We start from the raw sequence: 24,880 nt of genomic DNA, 5'->3' as shown, positions 1-24,880 counted from the left end.
CCTCCCTCCTGCCCAGCTGTCAAACAACTGTTTCCAAATTTATGTATATCCACTTTGCAGAGTATTCACTACAAAATGCACTTTTAAAGGCACCCTGTTAACTTTTTTTAACTATCATCATCATCACCACCACCACCATCTCTCAGCCTAAAATCGAATGAATGAATGAATAAATAAATAAAATAATATGCCTCATAGGGCTCATGTGAGGATAAAATGAGAGGTGAGAAGAAACATGGATGCTGCCTTGAGCTCACTGGAGAGTGGCTGGGATATAAATGTCATAAATAAATATCTGTCTAGGAAAGGATTTTGCTGCTGCTGTACTCTATTGGATGGAGATGCATTCTGCAGCCTCACACCACCCCATATTCTTCTCAAACGGCATCAAGACATTTCTTTAGGTGAATAAAAGTAATCAATTTCACTTATGTACTTGGCTGTCTTTTCTTTAAAAATGCTGCTTTCATTTAATGGGCTCCTTTGGCTCCTTTAGTGGGCCAGTTGCACATTATTAATAAGAATGCAGCCACTGGGGACTCGGAGGCAGCCGTCCTCCTCCTGCCACCACCAAGACACCCTCTAAAAATAGAATGGAAATATTGCTATTTGCTTCCAAAACCCAACAACAATAGAAATTTGATTCTTCCAAGGGAGAAGGGGACTGTTTTCTCTGATCCCTTCCCTTGCAGGGTTTTGGTTTTTTTTAAATGCCACCCCCACCCCCATCTAAAGTTGCTTTAGGCTGGCAAGGTGTATTTAACAAGGTTATGCCTTCTCCCAATGATGCTGACATGGAGAAACAGATTGGGTGTCATCAGCACACTGATAACACCTGCACCAAATCTCCAGGTGCACTTGAATTGCAGTTAATTGTGGGCTTTTTTGGGGTGGGTGGGTGGAGGTGTGTGATCTTATCTTAACTGAAGGTGTTACAAAGTTTTTGGTGTTCATGAGGAAGTTCTGCCTTGTTTGAGCTCACATGATGATCAAAACTGAACTTTGAAAAATTTGCAGTTTGGATCCTGATCGCTCTGTTGGGTTGAGTGAAGTGTTGCCACATGTGCAGACTTAAAATATCCCTTAATAATGATGTGTTGTCAAAACAAGCCAAAGAGAGCTGTGCTATTAAACTGGGGGTGGTATTCTGTGAGTTGGAAGACTAATTCTGGGCCCCGCCCAATTGAGGCCTTTAATGATTTTAATCTGGAGAGGCATGAGTAGTAGCTTTGGTCAAACAAGGCTTGAGATACTACAGGACGGTGAAGGAAGCCCCCACTGGAGTTGAGGCAGTTTGACTCACTCACCCCTGCTCCAGTGTGAGTGTGGTAGTCAGTGCCACCACTCTCTGCTTTTAGAGAGAACTAAAGTCTGGGGCTGAACCAACCTCTGGAGAGGTTGGTTCAGCCCCAGAGCCGCAGAGCGGGAGTCTGGCTTGGTTCACCCCTATTGTTACGTTTCCCTTTTAAAGTAGTTCAACTGAGTGGCCAGCTCATGGGGAGCCAACTCCAGAGTCTCTGAGCATAGAACATAGGAAGCTGCCATATACTGAGTCAGGCCCTTGGTCCATCTAGCTCAGTATTGTCTACACTGACTGGCAGCAGCTTCTCCAAGGTTGCAGGCAGGAATCTCTCTCAGCCCTACCTTGGAGATGCTGCCAGGGAGGGAACTTGGAACCCTCTGCTCTTCTGAGAGCGGCTCCATCTCTAAGGGGAATATCTTACAGTGCTCACACATCAAGTCTCCCATTCATATGCAACCAGGGCAGACCCTGCTTAGCTAAGGGGACAAGTCATGCTTGTTACCACAAGCACATACAAGAGGTGAGATGGTTTTCTTTAAAATATTACTTTATTTATCTACAGGAACCAAGGTGGGTAGGAAAGTAGTTAGGCATTAGTAAAATAAAGCCAAAGTTATTTCTAGCTCCTAACACATTCTACATTCTAAGCAAAGCACTTACACCTGTTGGTGATGGGTGGTCCAGCAAATCAATGGTAAAAAGTGGGCAACTTAACACAGGCAAAACCACACTTTTAAAAGAGTCTCAGGTAAAGCCCCTGGAGAGGTACTTTGTGCATTCCACCAATCAGAAGTAGGCCACGAGGGCTCAGGTTGACAGCTCCTCAGCCAATGAGAGATGCCCTGGTGGGCAGAGGTGACTGAAGCTTTCACCTGTCTGAAGTTCAAAGAGATTTTGAGTTACCATCCCCACAAGGGAGCTGGGGTGCAAAGCTGTGGTGATCAGTTCTCCTCTCCCCTCAAGAGTGAACCGAAAGTGAACCCTGTCCTGTCTGTCAGGCAGTGACCTCTAGGGATCAGCCATTCAGCACACGGTGGACGGGACCTAGAGTGCCTGGCAGAAGGAAGTGAAGGGGGTTCTTTGTCCTCAGTTGGAGCCATGCAGGGTGAATAAAAGGTTGTCTGCCCAGGCAAAGGCAGCAACCAGGATGGCTACAAGGGGCCTGAAGTCTCTTCCATGGATTTGGTGAGATCAGAAAGGAAGCCAGGGCTTTGGCTTCAGGGAAAGGATTAGCCGGAGAACCATGTGTTAGTTAGCCTGCATTAGATTACTTTGTTTTCGTGCTATGCAAATCCTTACAACTGTTTTATTGTTGTTTTTAAATTCGTAATGTAACAAACTAAGAGAAACTGAGCCTCTGCCCTTTCCTTTCAACTAGGGCATTGAAGAAGTCTCTGTACCCTGTAAAGGGGCTTTTAAAGGGTCCTTGCAACTGGGGGTGCTTTTTGAATTATCTTTGCAACTGGGTAACCATGATTTTTAAAGTGTACCACTCCATATAACAGCTGGGGTGTTCTTTGGAAGTAATCTTGTAAAGTACTGAGTGTTTCTGTTACATGTAACTAAAAGCTGAGAAAGCCTCACACTGAAGCAGTCTGTAGTGTTTTGAATAAAGTTTTTCTCTTTTTGTTCTTTGGAGTTGACCTGCCTCTGAGTTGATTGTTAACTCAGGAAAAGGGGTTTTACTCTGGTGCAAACTTGATTGCTCAGCAAATCACTGCCAGGCTTTTTCATCATGTGGAAGCTGCACATGGAGGGTTATTTGTATTTTTCCACTGGTAGAAGGAGGAGAGTTTCCCTGGAATTTTGCCCACACCAGGGAGGGATTAAACTCTGTTAAAAAGTGGGCGTGGTGGCAGTGATTACCAAAGGAACAGTCTTAAGTTTTAGAGGAACAGCCTTTGTTGAGCAAACATGGAGGGAATGATGTAGCATTTTTCTTTCTCTCATGTGGGCTTGCTCTAAGACAAAAGGCAAGGCTTAAATCCACTATTTGCTATAAAAGTGTCCATTTCTCCTGTGCTAAAGGGGATTAGGGAATTGGTGATGGGCAGGAACAGTGGATGCTGTAGACATAGTGCTCTTGCTTTCAGGAAAATTTATTTATTTATTTATATCCCACTCTTCCTCCAAGGAGCCCAGAGTGGTGTACTACATACTTAGGTTTCTCCTCACAACAACCCTGTAAAGTAGGTTAGGTGTGACTGGCCCAGAGTCACCCAGCTAGTATCATGGCTGAATGGGGATTTGAACTCGGGTCTCCCCGGTCCTAGTCCAGCACTCTAACCACTACACCATGTTGGCTTATGGAGGGTAACTCCCAGCATGCACAGGGTTCCTTCACAAGGACCCTCCAAAGAATATTGATCAAAACCAGCAGTTCTTCAAGGCAAATTTACCCTCCAATTGCAGAGGGAGCTTTTATGGTGAAGAAAACTCCTACCAAAGAACCTTTCCTTATGTCACAGTTCTTCTAACACAATCTCTTTATTTCGGTCAGCGACCAGCATGAGATTAAAACAAATGTAAAAGAGAGGACAGTCAAACTTGTATTGCAAACAATAACACCAAATAAATTTTAAAAAGTCCTCCTCAGCATAGATCAGGATACTGAAAATACTACTAAAATAATTGTAGATAAAAGAGGCAGCAGTATTTCCTACTTATGAGGCTATTGCACACAAATCAAAACTCAACCGGTTGCCTTCTCGACTCCTAAATCTGAGGGGGGTTAAACAGTTCTGGAGCTCTGGAAGATATTGTCATTAAATTTACAGCTGATATACAGGTGATACCAGTACCTGCATGCCCACCTGCAGCTAGCCACATTATAGCTATAAGTTGCTCTGGCCTTAGATCCATCGCCTATTTTCCCATTATTAAGTTCTTCCGCAAATGGAGGGCTGCACTGCAAAATTTAGCTACCTGTCTGGTAGCGCAGGAATTGCTTCCTTCCAACAGCATGTCAGTCATCTGAGGAGAATCAAGACCTGGGCATTTAGCTAGCAAAGGGTAAATGAGATCCCGGCACAGGTCTCTATAGAACAAACATTCCAATAGCACATGGGTGACTGTTTCCACTTGACCCTCACCACATGGGCAGAGCCTCTCCCCATAGGGAATCCCTCTATATCGGCCCTCTAAGAGGGCTGAAGGCAGGACATTGCATCTTGCCAGGGTAAAAACTCTTCTAAGAGGGGGCAACTCCAAGACAGTGAGGTAGGATGCTGGGGCCAAACTATATCTGACTGATTCCTGGCTCTGAAAGTCAGGTACCCTTGCTATATCTGTTTGTCTCTCGATATCCTCAATTCTCTGTTTGATGAGCTTCCTAGCTGTCTCCAAACTTTGCATAAGCAGGGCAGACTGATCGAGGCCCAAAGTGGTCATCTTTTGGTTCAGAGCGCACTTCCAGGGCAACTGATAAGAATCCTCTAATACTAAGCGGCTCAGCCCTGTGTCTGAGGAAAAAACTCTCAGCCAGTAAAACAGCGCCATTTGCCAACATCTGGCCTCAACTTTAATGAGGTCCGCCTCCAATCTGAGCCTCGCACTAGAGGTACACTTGGGTGTCTGAAAAATTGCTTTCAAGAACTTAGACTGCACCACTTCTAAGGGGAACAGATCTGGGTAAGGACCCAATTGGGCACCATACAATAACTGTGCCAATGATTTTGCTTGAAAAAATTTTAAGGCTGCGGGGATAAAAAACCCTCCCCTGGTTCTATAGAACCGCAAAATAGCTCGAGCGCTGTTTTGGGCAACCTGGGCCACATGAGAGGCATGGGCCCATCTTGATCCCGATGAGTGAACAGCTACCCCCAAGTATACAAAATTTTGGACCTGCTCTATCCTTTGTCCATCGATTTTCCTTACCCGTCTCTTGGGTCTCCTAGCAAAAGAGAGCACCTTTGTTTTCTGGTAGTTAATACTCAGCCATTCTCTCTTACAAAGAACAGCCAATGCCCCCAAGGCCCTCCTTAGACCGACTGGGGTTCTGGCCAGAATGGCTGCATCGTCTGCATACAGCAACACCGAGATACTTCTTCCAGCTAGCTTGGGAGGATGGAAATCGCAGCTATCTAGAAGGGTCACCATATCATTAACAAAAAAGTTAAACAGCAAGGGCGCCAACACACATCCTTGACGGACCCCCTTTCCAATTGGAATAGCTCTGGTTAGGGTTGGGGGAGATGGGGGAGTTGTTTCCGCATTGCTTAACAATAAAATCTAAATTGTCTGCCCAATCTGCCTGAAAGTGTGCAGGCATCAGCTAGGGGACACCACCCCTTCAGATCTGGTGCAGAAAGGGGCTAAGATGCAGCAGTTTAAAAATTGACCCTTAAGCTAGGAATATGCACAAAACCAGAAAACTCAAATCAAAACGGACTCAAGCTGAACCAGGCCCAGTCTGGTTTTGTGCACACTCAAACTGGGCCCAGTTTGGTTTGAACTGAGCCCAGTTCAGGTAGGATCAAAGCTCTAGCGGTAAAAGGGAAGCCGATAAGGATTCCCCTTTACCATTAAAGGGGAAGCAGGGTCCAGGGGGCTTAGCTTAGGTGGAGGGAGGGAGTTGCGGCAGGAGGTGAAACTCACTTAAAGAGAGTTGCAGCAGGAGGGGAGTGGATAACCACCTTAAAGGAGCCAGTAGTAGCAGCCTCGGGGGTGGCCGGGGGCTCCCCTGACCCCTGCCAGAGCAGGCAGGGCTGGTTCGGGCCTCCACACACACTCAGAGACCCAAACCAGCCCTGCCTGCTCCGACAGAGAGTGGGTGGGAGCCACCCCTGCATACACCCGAGACTGCCACAGCCACCTTTAGGGTAAAAACTCACTTCCCTCCCACCACAACTCACTTTAGCTAAGCCCCCTGGTCTCCCCCACCTGGTCATTGGGCACTGCAATCCCAATGAATCTGTAGCATCAAATGCTGCTTCCTCCATGGCCAACTCTCGTGCAGTTGATTACCTTTTCCGATGGTGGGGGAGGGGGGTTCTTCTGCAGGAGGCAAAGCCCATGATGGGGCTGGCTGAGAAGTCACACAGGGAAAGCGCATGGGGAAAGGGCACGTCCTCCTCCGAGTAGTACTGCCATGGTTGCCATGGAGTGGCGTATGAACGTCAGAGGGAATGCATTTCAAAAAGAAACAAGTGCCTGATGGCGTCACTGTACGTTTTGTACTATACATTGTAAGTGTAAATTCTGAAGCCACGCAAAATGCCCAATCCCCCCCACCCTTTAAAGGAAAATTGAAACATACAATACTTATTTTGTATACTATTTAAATGTACTGTACTATTTTAAAGCCGCAAAATGAACTATGTACAATTTAGCACATAAGATTTCCCTTTTTAAAGCCTGCTTTCCTTAAGGAAAGTAAGCTTATGAGATCACCCTGCTGTCAGTGTGTGTGTGTGTGTGTGTCTGTGTGTCCATCAACTTCGCAATGCCTTGACCAATTTGAACCAAATTTGAGTTCAAATTTGGACTCATAGGGACACCACAACAACATAGTTTGTGATTACCGCCTTGGGATTGTTTTTAATGAAAGGCAGTATATAAATGTAACAATTTAAAAAAATTATATCATCCACCCCAATTCAAGATGACAGATGTGTGACTGTTTGAGGTGCAAGTGGGATCTGATCTGGACCAAGTTTAGTAAGTTGTAGGGACACCTCAATGAACTCCGCCTCTGCAACTCATTTATTTTCTCTCTCTTTCAGCCCAGACATGCCTGCAAGAGAGATCCCCCCATCAGCCCCTCTGGCCATTACCTGGGATGAGGGAGTCGCTCCGGCAGTCATACAGCATCCCCAGCTGGAAGGGGCGGCCCAGAGCTGACATCTCAATTGAGTCGTCCAACTGGCCCATGGCTCCCTTCTAAGTCACTCTCCCTCTGCAAGAACAGAAGATAAGAACATAAGAAAGAACAGCCCTGTTGGATCATGCCAGCGGTGCACCTAGGTAATTTTGGAGACTGGATCTAAAGGCCTTTGGAGGACCCCACTCCCCTGCAAGTTAAGCATCATTGCGCTCCATTGGGTGACCACACCACCTGGGACAGACCAAGGAGGATTTGGGGGGTCCCAGGGGCTGTGGAGGCCCTGGACTTCAGCCCCAAAGTCCAGGGGTAGGAGTGCCTCTGAATCATGCCCAGAGCCTATCCTGTCCAGCAAGAAATGACAGTGGTGAAAAAGATGGGGCAGATTTCTAAACAACCAGCCATGTGGAAGGGAGAAGCTAGTTGCTGATGAAAGGACTGAGTGGAGACCAGAGAAACTGTGCCCCGGGATTCAGTGGAAGCATTGGCTAAAGCGAGCATGTGTAGACCCAAGAAAAGAAAGCCAGGGTGGATATAAATGGAGATGTTGAGACACCTCAGCAGCTGCTATTGAGAACTGGGCTCCTGGAGTAGAAACGGGGGGTGGGGGTTGAGTGGCAGAAACAAAAGGTGCCCATCTAACACAATAAGCAGGGCTGCCGATAATGAAAATGGATGCAGTACCCTCAGCATATATGGCATACAGGTTTCATAGACAAAAGATGACAGGATGGGGGGCGGGGGCATAACTCAGTGGCACAGCATCCGCTGTGCACGCAGAAGGTCCCAGGTTCACTCCCTGGCAGCATCTCCAGGTAGGGCTGGGAAAGACGCTTCTCTGACTGAAATATGGGAGAGCCACTGCCAGTCAGAGTTGTCAATATTAAGCTGAATGATCCAAAGGCCTGACTCGGCAGAAGGCCAAGCCCTAGGATTACAGGTTTTTGTCCTCAAGGAGCTTCTGGGTAAACTTGCATAACATCCAGGATTGATACAGGGGCACAAATAACCTGCATTTTCAACACAGAACACAGGTAGCATCTGACTCCCTGCCTCTTGCAGGCTTCCCAAGTAACCTGGACGGCAGCTGCATGAGGCAGGATGCTGGCTGGAGGGGTCTTGGCCCCTGATCCAGCAGGGTGCTTCTGATTTTCTTTTGTTCTAACTATATTCACCAAGAGGAGAGACTGGAGTGATAAATTACAATAATGCAATTCCTTTTCATCTGAGCCACTCACCTAATTGAAGAAAGGCAGGGAGGTGTCTGCTGAACCTCCTTTCGTCTGCAAGTCACTCAGTTGCTTGCACTCTCGAGGACTTGTTGCACGGAGTGTGGGGAATGCCTCTCTTGGTAGAAATCTGCTTCTAACCACAGGCCCCTTTATCTGTGCAGTAATGAAAGTTCACAGCGAGGCAAAACCCACGCTAGAGGGAAGAAAGCAGAGAGATTCTGGGAACTGTGCCTGCAAGTCAGCATTTCACAGAAAACAGCCTCTTTTTAACTTTAGCTGACCCCGTGGTTTCCCCACAACTCAGATAGATGGTGAGGCAGGTTTCCGTTCTAAGACCTTGCCACATCTCCCCCATATCCACCCCCCAAATGGGAGGGATTTAGGGGAGCAGGCTGACCTTGTACAGTTGAGGTCTGATTTGTTTCCAATGCTCTGGAAATCTTGAGGCTCAAGTCTTATCCTGCTTTTTGTGGGTCCTTGGAGAATTGGCTACTAGTAGCCTCCTTGGCTCTAACTTGCCCTTAGATATGGAAACCCTTGTTTATGTACCAGTAAAGTCAAGTGTGCCGTCAAGTCGATTTCGATTCCTGGCGACCACAGAGCCTGGCAGGAGAGGTTGACCATGGCCTCCTCCCGCGCAGTCTGAGATCATGCTTTTCAGCATCTTCCTATATCACTGCTGCCCAATATAGGTGTTTCCCATAGTCTGGGAAACATACCAGTGGGGATTCGAACCAGCAACCTTCTGCTTGTCAGTCAAGCATTTCCCTGTTGTGCCACTGCTTAGCTGGCAATCAGCATCTGAGATTAGGAAAAGTGGTTTCCAAGGCAAAGGCTCTTGCTTGCTTCCAGGTAGCACTGGCTCTTCCAGACTGTACTAAAGATTCCTGTTAATGTGCATACAAACCACAGTCTCCAGATGTAGTTTGGGAAGATGGAGGAGAGGTGGGGAATAGGTGTGGATCCCTCAGTAGGTTTCTGTGCCTCTGATCGGATTATTGATTTAAAAAAAAAGAAGACTGCTGATTATCTTCAGTTTCTTCTAAAAATTCAAAAGACCATATTTAAACCTTTCCCAGCATATTCTTGTGTAAAAAGCAGTGCATTCAGCTAATTTCAGTGGCAGGACTGTTCATACAAAATCTAATATCTGTAAGTAATCTGGAAATATGATATTCAGAACTTATTCTAAAAAAACCCACTAAAAATATATTTGAACTGTCACCAAGCATATTCCAATGCAAAAAGTAGTGCATTCGTCTAATTTCTGCTCTGATCAGGTTAGCAATAGCAATAGCACTTACATTTATATACCGCTTTATAGCCGAAGCTCTCTAAGCGGTTTACAATGATTTTAGCATATTGCCCCCAACATTCTGGGTACTCATTTTACCGACCTCGGAAGGATGGAAGGCTGAGTCAACCTTGAGCCCCTGGTCAGGATCGAACTTGTAACCTTCTGGTTACAGGGCGGCAGTTTTACCACTGCGCCACCAGGGGCTCATGCTTGGTTTCGTGTGGGTGGGGACACCTGTGATTTCCCCATTGTCAAGCATGGACCATCATCTTGTTAAGGTTGGACAGACAACCACAACTTACCTGTACAGAAGAGAAGGACCTATTAGAATAGTTTGCCCAAGGAGGTTACTGGATCCAATAGGTTTTCAGGTTGGTTCTACTAGTGATCCTGTCAATGCCCAGGTCCAGACTTGGACTAACAAACGAAACGATGGTGGTAGACATGTTTGCTCCTAAGCCTCCCTTCCGATCCACTTCTCAATTAGCCCCTTGGTATATGGAAGAACTACAGGGGCTGAAATGGCAAGGTAGATGGCTAGAGCTCAGGTGGAGAAAGACTCTGCTCGAATCCAACAGATAACAACATAGAGCACATAATGCTCAAGCAATGCATGCAGCAAAGAAGCAGTTCTTTTCCGAGTGTATTGCATCTGCAAGCTCACGTCCAGCAGAGTTTTCCAGGGTTGTGAGGGGAGTGGGACTAGGACATACCCCTCCTCCCTCAAATCAGAACTTAGTCATCGATTACTCACTATCATCTTTAATGAGATTTTTGCAGATAAAATCTCTCTGATTTGAGCCAAACTGGATTCCACGGTTTTGCAGAGTCTATTGTGGAGGTGTGTAGCAACTTCTCTTGTGCAGTTAGACTGGACCAGTTTCGGTTTGATACACTTGAGAATGTGGACAGGAGTGTCTCCACACTGCTTGGAGAGGTTCACCAAGTTATTGGTTTGTCTTGTTACTATCATTAATGCTTATGAAGGAGGTCAGGCTGGCTCCTTGTCTCAAGGGGGCAATTGTTAGACCACTCTTGAAGAAATCTGCATTGGATCCCTCAAAGCTAGGCAATTATAGGCCTGTTTCCAATCTCCAAGGCTTGGGCAAGGTGATTGAGGGGGTGGGGGCTTCTCAATTCCAGACGGTCTTGGAAGAAGCAGATAATCTGGACCCACTTCAAACTGGTTTTTGGGCAGGCTGTGGTGTGGAGACTGCCTTGGTTGGCCTGATGGATGATCTCCAATTAGGAATTGGCAGGGGGAGTGTGATTTTGTTGGTCCTCTTGGATCTCTCAGCAGCTTTTGATACCATCAACCATGGCATCCTTCTGGACTGCCTGAGGTAGTTGGAGGTGGAAGGCACTGCTTTGCAGTGGCTCCACTCCTATCTCGTGGATAGATTCCAGATGGTGTCATTTGGAGATGGTTGCTCTTCAGAGAGAGAGCTTCTATATGGAGTCTTGCAGGGCTCCATTCTATCTACATGAAACCGCTAGGAGAGATCAGGAGATTTGGTACAGGGTGTTATCAATATGCTGACGACACCCAAATCTATTTCTCCATGTCAGTTTAATCAGGAAATGGCTTAACTTCTCTAAATGCTTGCCTGGAATTGTTAATGGGCTGGATAAGGGAGAGTAAACTGAAGTTGGTTCCAAACAAGATGGAGGTACTTGCTGTGGGAGGCTGGAATTTAGGAAGTGAATTAGATCTGGATGGGGTTACACTCCCCCTGAAAGATCAAGTATGTAGCTTGGGAGTACTTCTGGACCCAAACCTCTCCCCAATATTTCAGGTTGAGGCAGTATCCCAGAGTGCTTTTTGTCAGCTTTGGCAGATATGCCAGCTGCGTCCGTTTCTTGAGATGAACAACCTCAAAACGGTGGTACATCTGCTGGTCACCTCTAGGCTGGATTACAGCCATGTGCTCTATGTGGGGCTGCCTTTGTACATAGTCCGGAAACTGCAACTGGTGCAGAATGAGGCAGCCAGGCTGGTCTCTGGGGCTATCCAAAGAGACTCCTTTTCTACTGCAGTGGCTGCCAATTAGTTTCTGGGCAAAATACAAAGAGCTGATGATTACCTATAAAGCCCTTGATGGTTTGGACTTCGGGTATTCAAGAGGGCACCTCCTTCATGAACCCTGTTGCCTATTAAGACCAGGGGTGATCTGGCTGCAGTTGCCACTGGCTTGTTTGGTGGCAATCCAAAAACCGGGCCTTCTCTAGGGTTGCCCCAGAGCTCCAGAACACACTCCCAAGTGACATCAGAATCTCCCCATCTCCGGCTGTCCAACTTCTGAAAACATACTCGTTTTATCAGGCTTCTAGTTTATGATGTTTTAAAGTTTATGTATGATAATTTGCTTTTACATGATTTTTAGGTTTTAGATGTTGTTTGGTCAAACTGTAAACCAACCTGAAATTTTATATAGAGCGGTATAAAAACACGACAAAAAAACACCTTATCTTGCTGTGGCTCTAGTCTTTTCCTAGCTCTATGAGGTCTCATTCCCCATGCTTTCCAATGAGGTCAAGAGCCCCCCCCCCCGATTTTCCAGGAAAGTAATGCATTTTTCTGGGGTTCTGGATTTCTTGGAAAATCTGGGTAGGGTCTGGCACCTACCTGCGATTATAGGATGTTTCTATCTTTTGTGGTTTGGTCTGGGAGTTTCATGTCAGTGAGATAGTCCAAAGCAGTTTTATATCCTAGAGTATTTATATACCACTTTTCAACAAAAGTTGGTTTACATATATGTAGATTCAGCATTCCTGCTTGAGTCATACTCTTAGTTCTTGCTTTGTGCTTAGTGGGATCCATAGCTGGATTGTGCTCGGGGGAGCGACACAGGTCTGGAGTCATGCCTGGCTGTGTGGCAGGGACTAGGAAGCACGCAGAGCAGCTACGCAGGAGGTTTACCACTGGGCTTCACCTGCAGGTGTGCAAACGCCATCCCTGTGCAGCCTGCTGGGCTCTGCTCCTCGGTGGCCCCCTAGAGGCCCCCCCCCCCGGCTCCAGTTCTTGGAGTGTATTTATGCCGAATCAGAGTGATTGGTGACTGGGGTCATGGGGTCCCTTAATTGGTGACTGGGGTCATGGGGTCCATTTAGCTCAATATTGTCTCCACTGACTGGCTTTAGCTATTTGACGTCTCAGGCAGGGGACTTTCCAGAGTGCCTAGAAGAAGAGTGACTCTAGCAGCAGGGCCTAAAGGGCATTTGCCATTGGTATATAACTAATGTGCATACAAGTCCTAATGCCACACCTGGCTCTAAATAAACGTCAAGCAGCCAGAATCCATGGTGGAGATATATATTCCAACAAATTATTACCTAGAGCACATCTGAAGTTCTATGCTCAGGCGATACGTGCGGCAAAGAAGCAATTCCTTTCTGCCCATATCGTGCCTGCAAGTTCACATCCAGTAGAGTTGTTCAGAGTTGTGAAGGGACTCCCACTTCTCCCTTGAACCAGTATTTGGAACCAGCAATTACTCACTGTGACATTCTTGAGTTTTTGGTGGACAAAATCTCTCATATCCAGGACAACTTAGATTCAAACTCTACAATTGTTACAATGTCTGATGCCAAGGTGTCCAGCAGCCACTCTTATGTGATTATCCTGGATCAGTTTCAGTTCGTGACTTCTGAGGATGTGGACAAGTTGCTTGGAATGGTGTGGCCTACCATCTGCCCTCTTGATCCTTGCCTGATATGGCTTATACTATCTAGCAGGGAGGCTGTTGTAGAGGGCCTGGTATAAATTATAAATGCTTCTCTGAGGGAGGGCAGGATGCCTCTTTGTCTTAAGGAGGCAATCATTAGACCGCTTCTGAAGAAGCCTGCCTTGGATCCCTCAGAGTTAAGCAACTACAGGTCTGTCTTCAACCTTCCATGACTGGGCAAGGTGATTGAGAAGGTGGTGGCCTCCCAGCTCCAGGTGGTCTTGGAGGAAACTGATCATCTAGACCCATTTCAAAATGGCTTTCGGGCAGGCTATGGGGTGGAGTCTGCCTTGGTTGGCCTGATGGACGGTCTCCAACTGGGAATTAACAGAGGGACTGTGACTCTGTTGGTTCTTTTGGATCTCTTGGCAGCCTCTGATACTATTGACCATAGTTTCCTTCTGGAATGTCTGAGTGTGTTGGGGGTGGGAGCCACTACTTAGCAGTGGTTCTGCACCTACCTCACAGGCAGATTCCAGATGGTGTCTCTTGGAGACTGTTGTTCTTCACAATCTGAACTTCAGTATGCTGTCCCTTAGGGCTCCATATTGTCTCCAACGTTGTTCAACATCTACATGAAACTGCTGGGAAAGATGATCAGGAGATTTGGTGCAGGATGTTATCAACATGCTGATGACACCCATATCTATTTCTTCATATCAAGATCATCAGGAGAAGACATAACCTCCCTAAATGCCTGCCTGGAGGAAGTAATGAGCTGGATGAGGGATAACTAACTGGGGCTGAATCCAGATAAGACAGAGGTACCTATTGTGCGGGTTTGGAACTTGGGAGACGATTTTGATCTGCCAGTTTTGAATGGGGTAACAGTCCCCTGGAAGGAAAAGGTACGCAGTCTGGGGGTGCTTCTGTCTGGACACAAACCTCTCATCGGTGTCGCAGGCTGAGGTGGTGGCCAGAGGTGCCTTTTATCAGCTTCAGCTGATACGCCAGCTGTGTCTGTTTCTTGAGACGAACAGCCTCAAAATGGTGGTACATTTGCTGGTAACCTCAAGGCTGGATTACTGCAATCTTCTCTATGTGGGGCTGCCTTTGTACATAGTCCGGAAACTGCAGTTGGTCCAGAATGCGGCAGCCAGGTTGGTCTCTAGGTCATCTAGGAGAGACCATATTACTCCTGGGTTGAAAGAACTGCACTGGCTGTCAATATGTTTCTGGGCAAAATACAAGGTGCTGGTTATTAGCTATAAAGCCCTAAATAGCTTAGCCCCTGGGTTTTTAAGAGAATGTCTTCTTCACCATGAGCCCCACTGCCTGTTAAGATCGCCTGCAGCTGTTCATCTGCGGTTGCTGCCAACCCCTTTGGCGGCTACTCGGGAGCAGGCCTTCTCCAATGCTGCCCCTGGTCTTTGGAATATGCTCCCTGTTGAAATAAGAGCCTCTTACACCTCTTACAACTTTAAAAAGGCATTGAAGACATATTTATTCACCCAGGCTTTTAATTAGATTTATAGTTTTAATGCTTTTAATGTTAGGTTTTTAATGATTTTAATCTTTAAATGATTTTAATTGTAAACTGCCCAGAGATGTAAATTTTGGGCAGTATAGAAATATGTTAAATAAATAAAATAAAGGACACTAACCAAGCCTTTAGTTTTTCAAAACACACAAGGCCCTTTGAGGGGAGAGGGGCCCTTTGGCAAGCTTGGCCCAGGAAAATGATATTTGTTTCTGCGGGCAAGATGGGTCTAGGGAGAGCCCACAAAAACCTAGAGGGTGGACTTGGGAATTCTGGTTGTGGGGAGATGGAAGTCTTGGGTTCACATTCTGGGCAACCAGCGGTTAATCTCACCACAATGCAAACTTTCTGGCTGGCTTGCAATCACTGCTGCTGTAGTGCCATTGCTGCACACAAAAGTGGCTGCATGAAAAGGATGCTGTGCCACATCACAGCTCTTTGTGACCCCCCCCCCACCCAGCATTTCCAATGGGAGTGCCACAGAGCTCTGATACCACATAACATTATTCACACGCAGCCATGCTTGGTAGTAGCACTGGCACAGCAGTGGGCCCCACACAGCCAGTGAGTTTGCACCCTTCCTGGATGCACAGCTGGCTGTGTAGAAGGTGAGCTACTGTTTCTGCATCCACCTGGATTGTGGGGAGAGCAGTGGGTGGGCTGGGGCAAAAAAACTGACCTCTGTGAAATGCTGACTGGCAGGAAGGGTTCCTCTTGCTCTCAACAATCTTCTTTCTGAAAGCGGCTTTTGCCTGGGGGTTTCACTTTTCTTATTGCACAAGGTAATCAAAAGGCCACTGAGTTGTTCTGAAACCAAATGGACTCCAAATGGGGGAAGCACAGATGACCAGAGGTTGCCTGCAACACCCCCAGCAAGTCTGCCATGAGGCCTCTGCCTCCGGAAGGTCCCCCCCCCGCTGCTGCCACTGCCACAAGGCCAAGCCACCTATCTTTAAAATAATTCCAGCCTTGGGTGGGGGGCGAGCCAAGCACCCCCCTGTGGTGGCAGCATGAGCAGCTGCTGAGGCTGACCATCTGGCCCGGTGGCCCTTGAGAACCGTGAGGTGCTCCAGCGTGCCTGTGCAGTCTGAAGAGAGCACTGACACTGGAGTCAAACTGTGCAGGTGCACTGGAGCACCTGAAGTGCCGCTGGGCTGGATGGTCAGGCTCAGCGACCACTCCTGCTCCACCTGCTGCTGCCCACACGGGGGGCGTTGCTCGGCTCGGATCACCCCCCGGCCATGCACACGGAAGCTAGAATTATCTTAAAGATCGGCGGTTTGGCCTCATGGCGGCGGCAGTGGCAGGCTCAGGGCAGCGGCGGAAGGTAAGAAAAAAACCATATGCAACATAGTCAGGCCCCTGGCCTCCTTCCAGAATGCTGGGCCCCTGCCCCCTCATTGGCCCTGTCTATCTGTGTAATCCATTTGGAGAATTTTTGCTGAAAAGCGGTATATAAATACTTGTCATATTTGTAGATGGCACTGTGTGTGGCACACACAGCACGATAAACAGACCACCCCAACCCCATACCACATTTTTAAATACCCGCCTTAAAGGCACTTCTCCCCCCCCATAAGAACAGCCCTGCTGGATCAGGCCCAAGGAGGCCCATCTAGTCCAGCAACCTGTTTCTCACAGTGGCCCACCAGATGCTGCTGGAAGCCTACAGGCAGGAGTTGAGGGCATGCCCTCCCTCCTGCTGTTACGCCCCTGCAACTGGTACTAGAGGCATCCTGCCTTTGAGGCTGGAGGTGGCCTACAGCCCTCCAACTAGTAGCTGATGATAGATCTCTCCCCCATGAAGTCATCCAAACTCCTTTTAAAGCCATCCAGGCTGTTGGCTGTCACCACATCTTATGGCAGAGAATTCCACAAGCTGACTATGCGTTGAATGAAAAAGTACTTCCATTTGCTGGTCCTGGATTTCCTAGCAATCAATTTCATGGGATGACCCCTGGTTCTAGTGTTGTGTCTCTCTCTCCACTTTCTCCACACCATGCATGATTTTATAGACCTCTATCATGTCTCCTCGCAGTCGTCTTTTTTCTAAACTAAAAAGCCTCAGGTGTTGTAGCCTTGCCTCATAAGGAAGGTGCTCTAGGCCCCTGATCATCTTGGTTGCCCTCTTCTGCACCTTTTCCAGTTCTAAAATGTCCTTTTTTAAATATGGTGACCAGAACTGTACGCAGTACTCCCAAGTGTGACTGCACCACAGTTTTGTATAAGGGCATTATAATATTGGCCATTTTATTTTCAACCCCCTTCCTAATGATCCCTAGCATGGAATTTGCCTTTTTCACAGCTGCCGCACATTGAGTCGACACTTTCAACGAAATCCAGGACCAGCAAATGGAAGTACGTGTGGGTTGATGCTGTAAATAGCAACTTTCTTCCACCAGAGTGAAAACGGTAGGCATATGCTCAAGGACAGGCAGCTTGAGCTGGGCCTTCCTGAACACCTGAGCCCTCAGGATCTTCCGACCATGTGGAACTCCACATTTCTCTTGCTCCAGAACCTGCAGGAGAAAGAGCTGGTCATCCCCAGCCTGGCAAGGAAGCATGGCTATGTATCACAGGTTGGAGGAGGCTGGTGGCCCAGTCTGGCCCAGATTCACCCTCCAAGGTTCTCTGTTGAGGAGCTGGTGAGGGAATGTGAGCGGGGAGATGGAGTGGCTGTGGTCTATATGAACATCATCTTCATTACCAGTTTCCCTGTTGAAGTGTCTGACCATATTGACTGTGTGTACATAGGTTTGGGGACCAGGGATAGACTCGGACTTCTGTTGGTGCACTGATCACTCCATTACCCAATGGAGTCCAACTGAGCTGACTGACTTGGTCTCAGGCTTAGCATTGGCATGCCCCTGGCTTGTGGTGGTGGTGGTGGGGACTTCAGTGTTTCTATGCAGGTAACCACTTCTCTATAGGTTGTGCTGTGCCACCCACACCTTTTCCTTCTAGCACATATTGCACTGTGTGTTCACGTTAAGAGAAAAGTAGTATTGAAAAAATACTCTTTTTTATGAACTGGGTGGCTGATTCTCTAATAATGGCCAAAATATCTGCACATTGTCTGACCTCCTTGTCTGAACCATCCCTAGGAATCAGTAGAAAAGATGGACTAGATCATCTTCTGGGAAGATTCCAGGTAGGATTCATATGGGGTGTGCACGGAACTGGTTTGGCCAGTTTGGTTCAAATTCAACCAAGTCCAGCCAAACTGGGTCCAGTCTGGACACTGAACTGGGCCAAACCAGTTCGTGGGCTGGTTTGGGGATATACTTTTAAAGGGGGATCTGATGAATCTGACATATTTTGCTAATAGAGAAGAGAACTTAAGAGCTAATTCTACAAAATGTAATACTGGGATCTGTATTGATTCAGGCACAAGCTGCAATTTGATTAAAAATCAGAGAAAGATTTACTAAATAGGACACAAATAATGTTCCCATTTTTCTAGTGGATGGGATGAGGATGTTTGCTGAAGGCAGAGGTTCTACAAGGTTACACTGCAAACCTAAAAAGGAGAAACAATTAAACAAACTATGGAGGATGCATTGTTCGTGCCCACACTTGAGTCCAGTCTGATGTCAGTTAAATATGCATAGAAAGGTTATGAGGTGAAATGCAAAGGAAAACACTGTTTTATCACAGATAAAGGTGAGATAAAGAGAGTGGCCTATTTGAAGTGGATTGTATAAATGAAGAGGCCAAAATTGGAAAGCTATCTTCACATAAAAATGCTTGCATTTATGGCATAGAAGAATGGGACACAGATACCCAATGCAATACTTCAACTGGAGGATCTAGCCAGAGTGACTGTAATGTATAGGCAACCGCTATGAAAGGGTGAAGGGAACTAAACCCACCTTTCCTCAGCGCAGAGAAAGAGAGATACACCAGTCTCTTGATCTCATACACAGCGATATTTGTGGGCCCATGCAGATTAGTTCATTAGCGGGGAACTAGGGTTTGCTAATGTTCATAGATGATTATGCAATATACACATTTATTTATCAGATTAGTGAAAATAACCAAACATGTGAAAAATTGATGGAGTAGTATGTTGCAAGAGTTTGAAATAAGTTTGGAGGGAAGCCTCAAATTCTGATATTGGACAATGGAGGAGAATATACAGGAAATGAGACAACTGAATATCTGAAAAATGAAGGCATTGAACATCAAATGACAATGCCTTATGCTCCAGAATCAAAATGTGCTTCAGGAAGAAAGTATCAGTCTTTAATAGATGCATGCTGCTGGATGGAGGACTACACAATACATTTTGGGGAGAGGCAATTATGACTGCTACAGATCTACAAAACAGACCACCTCAACTAAAGGTATGAAGTTGATATAACCCCTCACCCTTCGCTCATTATCTCTCCGCCTGTCGGGGAACTGTGTGTTATCACGTCTAAGGAATTTAACAGCTGGGGAACCAAGGTCTTCATCTGTGCTCATTTGTTTTTACTTAACTGAGGATGGTGAGTCACACCAAAACATCTTATGGTTTTGTTTACCAACTTTTAGTTTTTCTTTGTTTGCACAATAAAAGGTATTTTTGTTGAGAGTTTAAAGTTATAAATGCATCACCATTTGAACTGGGGCATGGAAAGAAGCCTAATATGGAACATTGTTGTGATCAGTCAGGAACAGCTTTTCCATTTCCCCTAAAGAGTGAACCGGACGTGAACCCTGTCCTGTCCATCAGGCAGTGACCTCTAGAGATCAGCCACTCATCACGTGGTGACTGGGACATAGGAGGTCTTGAGGCAGGAAGTAGGGATGTGCATGAACCTGTTAGAAGGCCCTTTTATGGGCCTCCGAACAGGTTCGAACACGGGGGGTGGGGGGTGGAAGTTCAAAGCTGGGGGGAGTGTCACTAAGGGCGGGGGAGGGTGCAATAACCCCTCCCTCCCATTCCCCCCACTGGCACTCGGTGTCTGTAAAAGCCTCTGGGGCGTTTAGGGTTAGCACACGCACCTGGTACTTCCGGCCACTTCTGGCCGACGAGGGGGAAGGGGCAGCAGGGAGGTACACTGCCGCCCCAGAGGCTTTTACGGATACCCAGAGCCAGCAGGGGAAAAGCAGGGGGAGGGGTAAGTGCACCCTCCCACCCCCTTAAAATGACACCCCCACCCCCTCAAGCGATCTCCGCCGGGTTCTGTGCACATCCCTAGCAGGAAGTGAAGGGGTTTCTTTTGTTGTCTCAGTTGGAGCCAGGCAGGGGATGAGAGAGAACAGGTGAAAGGCTTAGTGGGAAGCAATGGAGCTTTTGCTGCCTCATGGTCAAAGCTAGCCTGAAGAATCCTCTCAGGGAAGCAAATCTGCAGATCCTTGAGAGACAGGATTGCAGGAAGCTGAAGTCTCTACCGTGGTTTTGGTGAGTTCAGGGAAGAAGCCAGGGCTTGGCTTCAGAGAAAGGTTTAGCCAGGAAACCGTGTGTTAGGTAGCTGGTGTCAGATTTCTTTATTTTAGTGCTTTGCAGATCCTTATAACTGGTCTAGTGTGTTTTATCTGTAATGTAAGAATGCTGAACCTGTGCCCTTTTTATCCATCCAGGGTAATGCAAAAGTCTCTGTAACCTTTAAAGGTGCTTTTAAAGGTTCTTTACAACTGGGGATGTTTTCTTTTGTATTTTCTTGCATTTATATACTATGCAACTGAATAACCAAGATCTTTAAAGTATGCTACTCCAAATACCAGTGGAGAGTTCTTTGGAAGTAATCTTGTACAGTACTGAGTGTTTGCTGTTACCTGTAACTGAAGCTGAGAGAGAGCCTCAGACTGAGCAGTCTGTAGTATTTTGAATGATGGTTATTTTTCTTTTTTGGTCCTTTACAATTTTAACCAGCCTCTTTGAGTGGATTTTCAACTCAGGAAAGGGGAAGATGGAAAGAGGTTTTACTATGGTGCAAACATGCCTCAAGTCTTATTGCTCAGCAGCACTCTACTAAATTTTATCTCCTCACTTGTAGGCTACACGTGGGAGGTTTTTCTATTTTTCCATTTGGGGAAGAGGGTCTCCCTGGACACCCGCCCAAATCCAGGGAGGAGGGAAACCCTGTAAATTAGGGTGTGGTGGCAGCTTATTTTCTACCAGGTTAAGTTTAAAGGAACAGCTTTTGTTGAGCAAACATGGCAGGAATGAATCAGCATTTTTCTTTCCCCTAAGTGGACTTGCTCTGAGACAAAGGCTAGGCTTAAACCCACCATTTGCTAGTCGCTAATTCACTACATGGTGGCATAGCGGTGGGATGAACGGCCACCCACAGGCATATGCAGGGTGATGCAGGCAGGGCACGTGCCCTGGGCACCAGTGGAAAAGTGCCTGCCAACCACATGCACAATTTTTAAAAAATATATTATTTATTTATTTTTTGATTTTTCCACCCCCAATTGGCCAGCGGGCGTCCCCAAAAGGCAAATCACATGATCTCGACCTGATTCCTGACTCCCCAGTGTATGCACCTGCCTGTGGCCCGATTGCCACGGCAAGACCTGAGGAGCTGCGCCTTCCCTCCACACCCTCTCTCTCTAGGCTCCTTCCCCATCCTGGCTGCTGCTAGTTCCAGGCAGCCGCAGCAGAGGGGGAAGGGGAGATGCCTCAGAGGGGGAAGGACAGGAGTGTGGGAGGGGGCGAACGAGCTGGCTGCCGAGGTGTGTGCCTGCGTGCCCACTTTCTTTTTCTACAGACGGTGACTCCTGAGCTCTCGCTTCCAAAGCAGCCATGGCACGAGGAAAGGGTTGGAAGCCACCACTGCCTGCTACAGACTGGGACTGTGATACTTGCTGCAAATGGTCTTGTGCTGCTGGCTCTGGCCATCCTGGGCACCAGCAGCCCTGGCTCCGCAGCACGGCAAGGTACACCCAGCCTAACCCGGAGCAGAAGGTGTTGCTTTGTGTGCTGCCTGCAATGTGTTCTAGTCCTCTGGAGGGCTTGGCTGGAAAGGTGAAGGAAGACGCCTCCTCCGCTAGTCTGGAGAGGATCTAAAAACGCAGAGCCAAGCACGGGGTTGGGGGTGTCCGGTTTTATTGCAGCTTAAACCCGACACCTATTTTAGTCTCACCAGGAGTAACTGAGCATTTTATTGCAGCAGGCATTGCTACTATGTGAAGAAGCAATGGGAGAGGGGAGAAGGAAGACGGAGACAAGGCTGAGGAGAGTGAATTTTCTTTCCAGCTCAAGGGTGGAGGTGGTGAGGAGAACAAAGGGCCCTGCCCTCAGACAAATAATTTGCCCCTCCCCATTTGTGGGACACAGCTTGCCCACTCTGCGTTTGGGTCTCCGCCCACCAGTGGAAATGCCTCGCACAACTGATGCTTGTGCCAGGGGCCCCAAGTCAAAACTCCACACCTGCACCACAAGGGGGCAGACGGACGAAGCAGGCCGGCCCCAGATCCCAGGTGCCTTAGGTGTGGGGAAGAGGGTTAGCTCAAGACGGACTGCCCCAAGGCTAAGGCTCAGGTTGAAACTAGTTACCACTAGGAGTGCAGGCATGTCGGAGACTTCCGGTCATATCCGGACAATGGGGGCAACAGGGTGGCAGGGAGGTATGCTGTCGCCCCAGTGGGCTTTTACAAAAACGGATGCTGGCGGGGGTGTGTGTGTGAGCAGCGGAAGGGGTAAGTGCACCCTCCCCTGCTCTTAAAGCCAGACACACACACACACACCCCTGCCGCGGTGCCGTATACATCCCTAACAGCAAAATGGGCCCGGAACAGGAGGGTCAGTGCTGCGGAGAGACAAAAGGAAATCTAGAGCCCAGCTGGAAAGGTCAAGGCATGGGGACGGAGCCAAGTATCCTGACGGCATAAGCCTGCTTCAGAGTTGGTCCTATATCAGGGAAGGAGGAGGGCATTCCCCCCACTTTAGGGCTGCCTCCCACTGCCAGGGTCCCTGGATCCCACGCCTTGTTCCTGCAGCCACTCAGGATCAAGCAAGACTGCTGCTTTAAGCCGGCATTTTCATGGCCACAAGACACACCAGCTTCCTGGGCCACAGAGTCAGGAATGACACAACTTCCACCACTGGCCTCAGGTCCTCTGAAGGAATGGGGCAGGGGTCTGGGGAGAAGTCGCTTACCTGAGATATTGAGAAAGGATTGCCACATCTCTTTCCATAAAGCCATTGCTCACTCTTTCAAAAATTTTCTTAACTGGAAAAAGAGACAATGACAAAGTTAGTGGGCTACCATGTGAATAACGGAGTCGTACAGCTGGCGGAGTATTGCATCAGAAAGAGACATCAGGGGTTTCTTGCCGTGGTGATCTCATAAAATGAGAGCAGGTTGGAGTGATTTCTTATATTGCACCAGGTGCTTAAAATGTCTGAAAGTCTATAATTAATTCTATACTGTAACTGGAATAGGGCCAGGCAGAGAGGAATGGAACAAAGTTTTCTCAGTGCCCGGCTGACGGCTGTGCTCCTAAAGAAAACGAGAACAGAAGGTGTTAACTGAGTCACAGACCGGTTGGCCTTCTGCAGAGACTTTTGAGAAAGGTAATACATACGTATTCTACACCATCATCATCCATCCATTTCTTTCTAAGCATCACCATGAGAGAATGGCTCCAGCTTCCTCTCAGTTCCAGAACCTGACTGGAATGCCAAGGCACAGCCCTGGAATATGGGACATGGAGTGAGCGAATGCCTCTGAGCATGGGGGAGAGGAGGCTCTGTGCATGCTCAGAGGCACTTGCTCACTCCATGTCCCGTGTTGCAGAGCTGTGCCTTGGCATTCCAGACAGGCCCTGGAATTGAGGGAGCTGTGAAAATACAGGAGTGGAGCCATCCTCCCACAGTGACAACTCTACAAAAACTAAAATGCAAGATTATTACTTAATTAATATTGTTTAGAAATTTATATATCACCTTTCCCACAAGTGTTCCCAAAGCAGTTTCCATAGGACAAGAAACAAAACAGATGTTTCCCTGACCCAAAGCAGGAGTCGCAATCTGAAATAATCATTCCTGTGAACAACCATTAAGTCCTCAAGCCTTTTGTTTCTGGGAAAGGTGAGGTGGTAAACAATCCAGGGCTGCCTCTGAGGGCGTGCAGAGTGCCTTTCCCTCTCAACCACAGTCAGCACCCTGCTCGCTTCTGGAATCCCCAAGCAACACTTCTGAGCAAGTGAGCAGCCGGGCTTCCCTTCCAGAGGGGGCCGGCCGGGCTGAGCCCAGCCGGGGTCTGGGGCACAATCTCCCCCCCAGAGGGCTGCCTGCTGCCTTCTGGGGCTCCGTCCTCCTCCAGCGGGCTGCAAAGCGGCAACACCACTGACTGTTCCCTCGCGGGCCGGGCGTGTGCACGTGCGCGCGCTCACAGGTTTTGGGATGTGTGCACTCAGTTCGTTCCAGGTTGACTCAGGAAGGCCCCACTCCGAATGCACCTGGCGCGCGCCCACTGCCTGGACCCTGCGCTCCAGCACAGAACTCATCCCGCACAGAGATGGAGCATGGAAAAAACGAGGACGCTGCCTGCCGGCCTGCCTGCCTGCTCGCTGCCACACCCGGAGGAGGAGGCTCAGGCCAGCAGCAGCAGCAGCAGCAGCAGCAGCCTCCAGGCGCGGCCACTTTCACTTTCGACTGGGCAGGCCGTGCCGCCAGCCGCCCGGCCCCAAGTTCCGCCTCTCCGCGGCGCTGTTGGGCGCAAGGGAAGGGAGGGGGCGTCGTTAAGTACGGAGGGAGCGACAACGCGCCCCCCGCCCCGCCGGACCTCCTGCCTCCGGGGGCTCCCTCGGTCTCAGGGCGGCGGCGGCGGCTCAGGTAGGGAGCGCTTGCCGGCCAGGCGGCCCCTCCAAGCCGGAGCGCGCATCTCTGGAGCCCGGACTCTGCCCGTCCCTCCTGGGGTGCAGGGAGAGCCGTTTCCGAAGCGGAGCCTGCCCTTCCGGGGAGCGGGAGGAGGAGGAGGGGTCTGGGCTGCGCGGCCCGGCCCGCCTCCCCCTCGGCTCCCAGTAGGGCTGCGCGGAAGAGAAGGAGCCTCCTGCCCTCATGCAGAGTGTCCTTCCCTTGGAGG

The 24,880-nt window shown here is 48.3% G+C and overlaps 1 protein-coding gene across 6 annotated transcripts in view; it reads right to left on the bottom strand.

Annotated features, from left to right (window-relative positions):
- The window catches only part of LOC128329343 (uncharacterized), a 37,933-nt gene extending 13,503 nt beyond the window's left edge, over positions 1–24,430 (bottom strand). Inside the window, exons 1-4 of one of the 6 annotated variants that reach the window (XM_053260352.1) lie at positions 24,189–24,430; positions 22,951–23,023; positions 8,363–8,549; positions 7,078–7,199 (exon numbers count right to left, since the gene is read on the bottom strand). In XM_053260352.1, the coding sequence (XP_053116327.1) occupies positions 7,078–7,174 (97 nt within the window). In that variant the 5' untranslated portion in view covers positions 7,175–7,199; positions 8,363–8,549; positions 22,951–23,023; positions 24,189–24,430. Of the gene's footprint in view, positions 1–7,077; positions 7,200–8,362; positions 8,550–18,327; positions 18,379–22,950; positions 23,024–23,739 lie in introns of those variants that run through there. The other 5 variants (XM_053260354.1, XM_053260353.1, XR_008309624.1 and 2 more) reach the window with 5 other exon arrangements.
- Positions 24,431–24,880: the final 450 nt, after the last annotated feature.

This window comes from Hemicordylus capensis, chromosome 6 (assembly GCF_027244095.1).
Source record: "Hemicordylus capensis ecotype Gifberg chromosome 6, rHemCap1.1.pri, whole genome shotgun sequence".
In the NCBI taxonomy this organism is placed as follows: Eukaryota; Metazoa; Chordata; class Lepidosauria; order Squamata; family Cordylidae; genus Hemicordylus; species Hemicordylus capensis.
The sequence above is the reverse complement of the archived record's forward strand: the minus strand, read 5'-3'. Positions and strand labels throughout refer to the sequence as shown.